We start from the raw sequence: 11,632 nt of genomic DNA, 5'->3' as shown, positions 1-11,632 counted from the left end.
TGGATTATGAATACCGGCTTAAATACTATAGTAACTTTCTATTAGATAATCAAATAGCGTGTTCGACTGGTCCTAGGTTAATCGCTCCGAAAGCGATTAATGACGTCATAAGTCTCTACTAACCAATCATAAAGCTTATAAGTATTTGTTCGACCAATAAACGTAGGCTGAATAACTCAGAGTGGGTGGTTAACCCAGAACCAGTCGAACATGCAATTAATATCGACGAATATATATAAACAACGATTTATTAAGCTGGTATAAGTCCCGAGTCACAATAGATGTAATAAGCTTTAAGCCTTAAGAAATTGACCAATCACAGTCAAATTTGACGAGAATAATCGACTGTGATTGGTCAATTTCTTAAGGCTTAAAGCTTACTACACCTATTGTGATTCGGGACTAAAGCATTGGTGCTCATCAAATTTAATACGCGTACCAAGCCATTGGCTTGGTTTACATCGTGCACTTGATACGTGTATTAAATAGTAACTTTCTATTAGATAATCTTAACATCGACGATGTATATAAATAACGGTTATATGTATATAAATATTGGTTTATAAAGGACTGATTAGGTCGGTCCTTGACTGGGGCAGTATAGTTTTACTAGATTGTCCTGGGAAAAAAATTAATATCCTTAATAAAATCCAGTACAGATGTATACGATTGGTCTTGGGTCTAATGATTTCCACTCCCACGAATGTTATGTTGGATCAGATGGGAGAATGGCCGTTGAAGTATAGATGGAAATATTTAACCTCTAAGATTATCCTTAAAAGTCTCATTTTGGGCCCGAACGCCTTGATTGAGGGTATTACATCAATTCTCAGAAAATATGATCAAAATCCTATTGTTCAATTGGACAATGAAAGTATTAGTTCAATAGAGAAATTTATTTCGGATAATAAAGAGTATCTCAAATCAATTTGTCTGGGAGACAGGCTACCTCGTCCTCCGGCCATTGATAATCATTATCATATCAGAACATATAAATGTAATATTATCTTTAATCAATTTGACAAAATTAAGTATTTCAAAGTTAAAAAAGGTAATTATTGGTATGATAAAAATGATTACGGAAATAAGAAATCGCAGGCGGGTATGGACAGATTGGCCGAGGCTACGATAAAATCTCTTGATCTCGATATTGAGGTGTACACGGATGGTTCCATATAGAGTGGTGGTGGTGCTGGGTTTGGGGTCTACTCGCCCTGTCCGGAGGTCAGAGAGGCTATTAGGGTTCACGACTCCTTGACTATCTCGTTTGTCGAGGGTTTAGCCCTTTTGAGAGCGGTTAATTTGGTAAGAGATCATGCAAAGAAGAAAGTTGGGATATTCACGGACTCCCTTAGTTCTCTTATGATGCTTAATAACATGGATCTAAAAGGAAAATGCAAGAAAATATACTATGACATCAAAAGTGCAGTCCACGCTGCAGCTAAAAAAGATGTGGACATCTCTTTCATATGGATCCCCAGTCATCGAGGAATCCCGGGAAATCATCTGGCGGATATGTTGGCTGGTCTTGGAGCAATTAGCACCGAAACACCGTTGGATGAGCTTTACTACCAGAATATAGATGACGTCATACTACGTAATAAAACTTCTATTCGTATCGAAGCCATTCAGAAGCTGGAAAATGAATTTCTAGACAAAGGAAGCAGATACAGGAGTAAAATTGAGTCTGTAATGCAAAAGCCGTGGTTCAAAGACACCTGGGAGATGAACAGAAGCGTCATTACTCTTATTGCCCGGTGCAGATCATTTTATATATGTTCACTACCTCACTTAATTGATAAAAACATCATTGAACATACCAATTGTAAGTGTGGATGGACTTTTGTGGAGGAGCACAAAACATATCCTGTTCAATTGTCCAAAGTACCAAAAGGAATCGGATCATTTACTAGCTAAATTATCACAAATTGATTGTGAATTCTCAGCTGATTTGATTCATGACCGAGCTTTCGATTTGAAGCATATTAAAACATTTAAAGAAATAGACAATTTTCTGAGAAGCACATACAAAAGCCTATAGGAGCATGAAGTTTACACCAGTAACTACAAACGAGGCATAAGGATTGGAGAATGGCGTATGGGGATAACTTTTTCCCCCGGAGCCATTGGCTACGTTCCGAAATTCACTGCCAGTACTGAAATTCTATAGTTCATGTCACGTATACTATAGAATTTCAGTACTGTCATAGCGAATCGGTTGCTTGCACTAGTGTGCACTGAGTGCGCACTAAGCTTGTTCATAGTATGTTATTATATTTAAAAATTGTCTTAAATAATTCTCAAATAAATTCTCAAATATTTTTAACCATAATATGATATGTATAACATCCGTACGAATCATTTTATTAGTTAAAATGTTTTTAAATATGTATTTAAGACACGATCTTAAATATAAGAATGTACTGTAAACAAGCCTTAATGCGCACTCAGTGCGCACTAGTGCAAGCTACCGAATTCGCTATCAGTGAATTTCGGAACGCAGCTATTACAGAACAGAACAGAACAGAAAACAGAGAGAGAGAGACATCCATGTAAGGTTATAATTTTGACGATGAACAGCTCGTACGGCTTATGATTCACGTGAGTCGTGTGCGACACATGTCAAATTCGTGATCTCGGCAAAGAACAAACAAACAAATTTTACAAACAATGGTGTTGAATGATTATCCGGATCCAGAAAGGGTAGGATGCGGCTTCAACGCGTTCAAAGAGATAGACGAAGTGACCACTCTGACAGCGGAATTGAGGAAGCCTGACTTATCGTCGAGTCTAGTGGAAAGGAATAGGGATCGCTTCAACTTTATTTTGTCCCAGTATCAAGATCAACATCAACTCCTAGACCCGTACCTCGAGAGAATCCTGGGATCCTTATTGTCTATTATAAAAGATGATTGCTGTGCAGAAAGTATCAAGCATAACGCATTTAAATACCTATTTATCATCATGTCTGTAAAAACGTATAAAAAGATCGTTACTTATTTACCACACGAGGTATGTATTGTCACTTGATATTAAATAAATGAAATCTTTATATGTTATAAAAAAGAATGAGAAATGATCACAATAATCTGTTTTTATGCTCTAAAATGGATTGTAATTGACCTAATTTTAACATTCATAGTGCAAACACATTCTGTTGTAGGTGGTAGATCTTTTACCTGTATTAAGAATGCTTGAAAAGCAAAATCCACATGATGTAGAAACCTGGGAAACTCGATATGTTCTCCTTATATGGTTATCCATTATCTCAAAAATACCTTTTCCCCTATCTCGTCTAGAGACATCTGAAAATGTAGACCCAGAACGGACCATTGTTGTCAGGTATTATTAATATTATTATTTTCTATGTTGCATAAACAAAATTTAAAGGATAATACAAATGCATCAGATTCTAATCTGGATAATATGTTCTAGAATCTTAAAAGTATGTAAATTATATTGTTTATCAAAAGATGCCTGTGCTGTAGCAGCAGTATTCTTAATATCAAACTTTTTAACAAGGTCTGATGTTAAGAAATTATATCTAGAAGAAATGATGATGTGGTGCTTAAAGGTAATGCAACAATATCATATATTATTTCAATGTGTGATAACATCAACAGTGTGATTTCATGAGTTTCAATGTTTCAGTGCATAGAAGACGATCCCTTGAGACATGGACCATTGGCTGTAATAGCCTCGATATTAAAGCATAGCGCGAGAGAAGATGTTAAACCATATAGTCAAATGCTTCTTGATAACATGTTGAAACTTCGCTTAAATGATAATCCAGCAGATCTCATCAGAAAGTTTGGAATAAAAGTTGTTCAGCGCATAGGTATTCCGACAGTCAATTTTCTCAACACGTCATAAATGTATACGTGTATATTCTCACACACACACACACACATACATGTGCGCGCACACATACATTTTATGGATTTTGACAATTTACTACAATCTGACAGGTTTGGTACTGCTAAGAACGAAATTGGCATCCTGGCGCTATCAAAAAACAAGTCGACCGATTAGTATTATGCCGAATATTAAAACGGATGATATTACCGAAAGTGTTATCGATTTTAAGAAAACTATTTCAAATGACAACGAAGATCAGGAAATTCCTCCAGCTATTGAAGATATCATAGAACAACTGATACAAGGCCTTCGAGATAAAGCAATCACTATAAGGTGCATATATGCCACTTCGATTGCACAAATAATTTATTAATTAATTGCTATAAATAATTTGATTCAACGGATAATGTAAATTGTTTAGGTGGTCTGCGGCGAAAGGTATCGGCAGAATAACAGCTAGACTACCGGTAGACTTAGCCGACGATGTGCTGGGGTTCGTATTGAATCTGTTTTCTGGACGTGAGTCCGATTCGGCATGGCATGGTGGTTGTTTAGCACTCGCGGAACTTGGTGCGTTTTGCACGTTACAATATCATCATCGCGTGTTACGTTCTATCATCTTTATTATAAGTTTAAATTTCAGGAAGGCGTGGCTTATTGCTGCCTCATCGTTTAAGCGACGTTATTCCAGTAGTTCTCCAAGCCCTGGTCTTTGACGAGCCTCGAGCTTATGGATCGATCGGTTATCTGATCAGAGACGCTGCTTGTTATATATGCTGGTCTTTTCCGAGAGCCTACGATCCTCATGTTTTCGAACCTTATGTCAAAGAAATTGCGGCAATGTTATTGGTGGTGACATGTTTCGATAGAGAGGTACAAGTACATATATCTCTGTACCTCAAAGCCAAATTTTTTTTTTATTTTTGTACCTTTTCCCATACTGTTCTCTTTTCACTATAGATTCTTTGGCCAATTTAGAAATGATTTTCCCCTCCAAAAAGCTACCACAGGTATCTGTAATTTATTTAAACAGATATCTAAAAAAAAATTCAGGATTTCTGACAAACTTGAAATGCTCTTCATGAGAGAAAACGGACAATACATTTCACACGAGTGAATCTTTTGTTTTGATAAGATTTTAATTTAAAGTTTAGGTACACAATGTATATACAAAGTTACAGATTGTAAAGACACAACAAATGATAATTTCACTTGATATTTTTTAATTTAAAATATCAAATATTTAAATATTTTTGCTTTAACATTTTCATTAAAAAAAAGAAAAGGTTAGCCAAAGAAATTGCGTGTTAAGGGGAAATTCGTAAATTCGACAGCATTCTGTGTTTTCCATTGTCATTTAATAATGCATTTTATAATACACTGTTTACGTTGTTAGATAAACTGTAGGAGAGCAGCATCTGCTGCATTTCAAGAAAATGTTGGCAGGCAGGGCAACTTTCCACACGGTATAAATATACTAACTGTCGCTGATTATTTTGAAGTTGGTGTGAGGAGCCACACATATCTCAAAATCAGGTGTGTGTGTGTGTGAGTGTGTGTGTGTGTGTGAGTGTGTGTGATTTTTGAGCCATGCTAATTTGCAACAATTATTTATAGTGTCCAAATTGCGCAATATGAAGAATATACGAAACCCTTAATAGATCATCTAGTTACTAAAAAGGTTACACACTGGGACACTGCAATTAGAGAACTTTCAGCTAGAGTAAATTTCACTTTTGGTAGCAATATATTCTGATTCAATATAAAAATAAAATGTCATAAATTTTCAGTTGCCCATATGTTATTAGTAATTTATTGCAGTCACTTTTCAATTTGACGGCAGCTGATCCGCACTATATGATAAGCACAGTACTACTTACTTTGCTGGACATGCTAAATTCTATCGATTTAAACGTTAGACACGGTGCGGTATTAGCAACTGCGGAGATTCTCGAAGCTTTATATAATCATTTCAACGACAAGATTGAAAATATTATCGGTAAGAATATGTAAAAAACATTGTCTACGTTTTCTGTAATAAAAGGATATTCTGTTGCTTTTATTTCTTTTTGAATGTACTCAATGAATTTTTCCAGGAGCCGCGGCTGTCTCTGATATTCAAGACATAATACGAACTTTCCGAAGTAGGGGACAATTTAAAGGACTCGGTGGAGAGCTTATGAAACAAGCTTGTGCTGTGCTGATAAAGAAATGTTCTGTCGTTCATTTCCCCATTCATTTGACCGATATTATAGGCAAGTATAAATATTATAATTAAAACTACTCGATTACACTTGCTCTGATGTCACTTTTATTAGCACAATTGATTAATGCGGTAACATTTGCGTTGTGAATAATGTAGACGATTGGCAGAAGCTATTAGAAGAGTGCTTGAGCCACGAGGTGTCGGCAGTTAAATTAAAAGCAGCCGAAGCACACACAAACTTTTTTGTAGAATACTACATAGGCATCGACTATGACGCTCGGAATGTCGTAGTCAATCGTTACTTGGAATCTCTACAATCGAGTAACCAGTCTGTTAGAATAGGTTTCGCACAAGCAATCGGTAAGCCGAAGGAGAGTTGTGTGCTTGTCTATCTTGTATCTAAATTCATCTTCAGCAGATATCTCCTATGTAGAAAAATCGATGGAATCGATGTGATGTTACTTTGAAAAATTTTATTAGAAACTGGAAAATCTCTGTAGGTGTGGATTTGATACTATTCTTATTATATGTTTTGTATACATATAATTTATACGTACGAGACTGTAGTTTTAAAGTGAGAGATTTTTTCCAACACTTTGGAAATACTTGTATGATATGTACTGTATTTGTTGAAGTTAAAATTAAGTGTAAATTATGAATGTGTATGTGTGTGTGTGTGTGTGTGTGTGTGTGTGTTGTGTTGCACACATACATTAGCGATAAAACGTTAAACGTAAAAATATGCAAATCGTTTTAATTATTTATAGACACATCTATTATTTGTTTCAATTGAAGTTGTTTCAAACAGGTCATTTTCCGTTATTCGTTATTCGCGAAAGAGTGAAAGATATTATAGAGGCGTTGATCATGTGCACCAATATATCTGCAAACACATCAAAATGGGCGGAGAGTAGGAAAGAAGCTTTGCATTCTTTAATAATGATATGCCAAACGTTGGGGATTGACGAAGCGGGTAAGTTTTCTGGACGTATTGCCACTGACAATTTGTATATTGAATTGAGTGAAAACGACGAAATGTGCATTTTCAGACAAGTGGCAATCGTTTATGCCTGATCTGTACAATTGTTATTTATTGGCTCTTAAAGAATATACGATAGATAGTCGCGGAGACATAGGCGCTTGGGTGAGGGAAGCTGCTATGATTGGATTACATGTACGTAGATTTCACGTTGCAGAAAACAACATGAAAATTATTTTGCCTTCACAATTCGTAACGTGTCGACTTTTCGACATTTTTCACAAGAAAAAAGAGAAAAAAGAAAATCAATTCCAGATTTCAAACGACAGATTCTCTATCGTTCGTAAGATCCCGCATAGAGACTCGTGTAAATTCGGTTTTGTTTCAGATATTGACAAATTTAGTGTCGCAGGCAAAACTATTGTTCATATTGAATGAAGAGTTGATGTCTAGCATCATTGGTGGTATCGCACAACAAGCTGTCGAAAGAATAGATGGAATTCGGGCACAAGCTGGCACGGTATTTAGCGCGCTTATACACAGGTAAATACATTTCTACACAATACCTATGATCTAACAAATCGACTTTTAATTTATATAGAATAGCATAGAGTGTAAAGTGTTTCAATTTCTGACACAGCGAACCACCACTTCCCAATATTCCATATCACAATGAACTGAAAGCTATATTTCCTCTTAACGAATGTAAAGAGAATATCGAATGGAGGATGGAATCCGCAACATTTCCGCGATTTATTAAGATGTTGAGTTTCCCGCCATATAAAATAAGTCTGTTACGCGGAATTATATTTAGCGTCGGCGGCTTAAGCGAGTCATTGGTAAACTCTTATTTACTAAATTTTAATACATACATATACATTATATATATTATATATACATTATATATACATAATTGTGTGTGATTGTAAGGAATACCGAAGAAATTATTTAATAGCCAATACATCATTTTCACTTCAGAATCAACTTTTTTCTCTATGTCTCTCTCTTTTTTTGCATTGAAGCAGCTAAACACTAATTTTGCCAAGTAATTCTACCATGACCAAATACATTTCTTTCTAATCAATGCAGGTAAAATATTCGAGCGTTTCTTTATTTACTTACTTACAAGAGATCGACGAGGTGGGCTTGAAGGATGTATGCGAAAAGATTTTAAGTATATTCGAAGAAAGTCGTAAAAATGAGAGGATGATAACATCAATGTTGGCTTTTCTGGATCGTTTATTAAGTTCGGGCTGTATTCAGTCCATTTTGGATGATGCGGACAATACAATTTCTGAACGTATATTAACATTACTGAAACACGAGATCAAATATTCCAGTAATATGAAATTGCTCATCAGTAGCATAAATGTTTTCTGCCAGTTGTTACAAGTAAGTCTGACGATGATAGTAATAATGTATAATTGTTGCATAAACTTTACGCGTGTGCATGTATATATTCAATTATTTGTATTTATACATATTTAAATTTATACATACACATACATATTTTTTTATGTTATCTGTTGCATACCAGGTACGAGGTCCTGTTGCAAAGAGAGCATTTTGTCAGTTGAGTATATTTTTGTGTCATAAATATACATGTCTGAGAAAGACTACGGCTATACGTACTTATGAAGCTTTAACTCTTTATGGAGAAGAAATGGATATAACGGAAGAGGATTTGGCAAATATACTCACAAAATTGAATGCTACAGATTGGGAACAATCCATCATAGATTTACGTCCTATCAGAAATCATTTGTGCGAGCTAATGAAAGTACCTGCTCCAGTTTTGCAAGTAAAGTCGATAAATTGAAAGAGGAGCAGTCTTATATACAGAAAGCTTCTCCTACAAAACAACATTTCTTTAAGCTTGTATTTTACTTTTACGCTTATACAGTGTATAAAGTAAAGCAAAGCTAGTGATTTAGTGTATCTCCAATATACAAAATCGCTAGCTAAGCGCGATTCTAAAAAAAAAGTTAGAAAAAATATGGCAGTTTTCAGGACTGATACTTTGTACATTTGAAAAATACTACACACATATGTATGCACATATAAGAACAAAAGTTTCTCTCTTCTTCTCTTCCTTTCCTTTTCGTTTTATGACACAGTCGAAATCTACATTTCGTAAAATGTATTTAATAATTTCAACTTTTCTACTGTATTATTTTATATGAAATAAATGTGTAAAAGTATGTGTTCCCTTATATATAATACTGAGATACAGAGAGAAATACTGAAAACAAATTCTCAAACTTATAAGTACTCCTCCAAAATCATTTTGACAGTCTCGAGATTCTACGATTCTTCTGTATGCATCAACATTCGCCGTTGTCGTACATGTGCATTTTTTGCTTATCAAAATGATTGATATTAAAACTAATGTTATTAGTTGCATAATGAGCTAACAACTTGGCTCCGCATTTCTCAATATTCCACTTGTCAATCCACCAATTTTGTTTATCAGTTTCGCTTGTTATTGGATCTCTTGGCAATGGACAATTGTATTGTCGCTCCGTTACTATATCCACCTGCGACTTACGATTATTTTGTATTTGTTCGCAAATGAAGCATTCGAATGCCTCTACGTAATTTCCAAATTCATTAGAAACTCCTGCCGGTCTTCTCTCGAGGAAATGCAGCAATCTGTCATTCGTGACACGATATTCGCGTTCGCCCAATTTGTGATGCAAATATTCTTCGTATGCAGAATTATTTTCTACAAGTTTATGCAAAAAATTGGCGAGTTGCAGTGGCTCAACAAAATCTAGTATCGAAATGGCAGATTTATTATTCGGGAGCCAATCCTACAAAGCCAAATTAGATTTAATTGGATCACACTAAATCCTTTAAAAACAAAGGGAAAAACTCGTATGAAATGATACCTTAAAAGATGGCGATCCATAATATATAGGTACGGAACCAACGATAAGAGGCCTCCATAGTTTTTCTGTGATATAATCGTCACATACCGCATTCTCAAAGGCTATGGTAAACTTGTATTTGGCCACGAAGGATAAGAATTCACGATTATTTAATATGTCGAGATAGTTGTCCTTCAACCTGAACATTTCACATACCAATAATAATTAATGTCACATGATGCACGAATCATATTATGTAAATGTACCTGTTGTCAAGCTGAGCATTATTTATACACGCACCATAAGAATCGATACGAATGTACTTCATTAATTCTAAAACATAGCGATCTCTGTTGCTAGCAGTATCACAGTCAGATTGAATATATAATACTGGTGCTAAATTCTGTGTACGCATCAACACAGTCTTCTCTTTGGTATCAACATAATATGATTTCCCTACAAACAGGCTCGATCATATTCTTGTTTGTGATGTATACACAACCTTGGCAAAATCTTTAGTTACGTGCATTGCTGTTCAAGTGAGAAAAAAGCATTTTAATCTCATTGCCTTGTTGCCTTTATCAGATACAATTATACACTTACCTATTAATTCGTCCAGACTGGGTAAATCAAGAAGCGTAAGCGGTACATTACTGAATCTGCTGAAAGTTGAAGAGTAATTGAAAAGATTGAGTGCTTCTTTGTGAACAAGTATAGGATTATTTCTGGGAGACTCCTCATGGAACAAGCCCCACGATACAGCACTATTCCTCCAAGTGGGTAAATCACGAACGCGAAAGTTACTTCCATAAAAAAGAATACTCTGTAAAAATCAATGATAAATTTAACATTGAAAAATGCTATATAGCACATGTTATGCTTTGTTTACCACGTCGAAAGAATCATACTTTTAATCGTGTGTTGCTCTGAAACGCTCTATCGTGTGTAAAGTAACATTTGGTGCTTCCACAGACTTTCGCTTGATTATTGGTACCGAAAGATGTCCACCACAGCACAATAGGTGTAACATCATCTAAGCGAGACAAGATACATTAGCCTTTGTTGGTAAACATCAGTATAACATTAAGTATTAACAAAATCTAGTATCGAAATGACAGATTTATTATTCGGGAGCCAATCTTACAAAGCCAAATTAGATTTGATTGGATCACACTAAATCCTTTAAAAACAAAGGAAAAAACTCGTACGCTATCATTATAACAGCAATGAATTACCTAAGATAGACAATTCCGTGCGGTCGCATAGCATCAAACACAGCTGTAAAAAGAAAGAAGACATACATCAACATTTGGCTTTCGTGGTACTAATGGGTCATATGACTCTGATTCATTCGTGTATACCTGAAATATTACGATACATGTGCCCAGTGTTGTCGCGGTTGCAAACATGATGCGTATTTTGCATGCCATTACAATTGCTGATGCATATTTATATATTTATATCATTCATTTCTTGATTATATCATCAATTATTGTGCGATGCGATCACTAAACATACCTATGCTGCGTTCGGAGACACACTGTGTGCGCACTACTAGACGATAGCCGTTGGAGTGAGCGAAATACAAAAGTAAAATAAAAAGAGAGGGAGAGTACTAAAGTGACGTTTCCGAACGCAGCCCTTTATTGGAGAAGGTAGGGGGTACAAACTCCCTCTTGTAAAAATTGGCTCCGGTTTTTTGTCGCGCCCTCTGAGATT

General features: G+C 35.4%; 2 protein-coding genes across 3 annotated transcripts; one reads left to right on the top strand and one right to left on the bottom strand.

Annotated features, from left to right (window-relative positions):
• Window positions 1-2,502: 2,502 nt before the first annotated feature.
• Window positions 2,503-9,244, top strand: LOC116841656 (tubulin-specific chaperone D). 2 transcript variants are annotated; one of them, XM_032809878.1, is made up of 18 exons: window positions 2,671-3,012; window positions 3,164-3,342; window positions 3,436-3,574; window positions 3,652-3,838; window positions 3,969-4,191; window positions 4,280-4,428; window positions 4,502-4,731; window positions 5,255-5,394; window positions 5,476-5,581; window positions 5,680-5,857; window positions 5,955-6,113; window positions 6,221-6,424; window positions 6,873-7,037; window positions 7,114-7,238; window positions 7,432-7,586; window positions 7,684-7,882; window positions 8,133-8,435; window positions 8,581-8,862. In XM_032809878.1, exons 1-18 carry the CDS (start codon window positions 2,671-2,673, stop codon window positions 8,860-8,862), a joined length of 3,465 nt encoding a protein of 1,154 aa, XP_032665769.1. The 2 variants fall into 2 exon arrangements, with proteins under 2 accessions (XP_032665770.1, XP_032665769.1); XM_032809879.1 differs by lacking the exon at window positions 6,221-6,424 and having other exon boundaries at window positions 2,503-3,012; window positions 8,581-9,244.
• On the bottom strand, window positions 8,265-11,632 carry LOC116841657 (alpha-(1,3)-fucosyltransferase B). The gene is made up of 7 exons (XM_032809880.1): window positions 11,275-11,632; window positions 11,149-11,191; window positions 10,822-10,946; window positions 10,517-10,736; window positions 10,180-10,369; window positions 9,935-10,112; window positions 8,265-9,856 (listed from the first exon to the last, which is right to left on the bottom strand). Exons 1-7 carry the CDS (start codon window positions 11,341-11,343, stop codon window positions 9,368-9,370), a joined length of 1,314 nt encoding a protein of 437 aa, XP_032665771.1. The 5' UTR covers window positions 11,344-11,632; the 3' UTR covers window positions 8,265-9,367.

This window comes from Odontomachus brunneus, unplaced genomic scaffold (genome assembly GCF_010583005.1).
Source record: "Odontomachus brunneus isolate Ranch 3 - 2012 unplaced genomic scaffold, Obru_v1 Obru_scaffold_017, whole genome shotgun sequence".
Lineage (NCBI taxonomy): Eukaryota > Metazoa > Arthropoda > Insecta > Hymenoptera > Formicidae > Odontomachus > Odontomachus brunneus.
The sequence above is the reverse complement of the archived record's forward strand: the minus strand, read 5'-3'. Positions and strand labels throughout refer to the sequence as shown.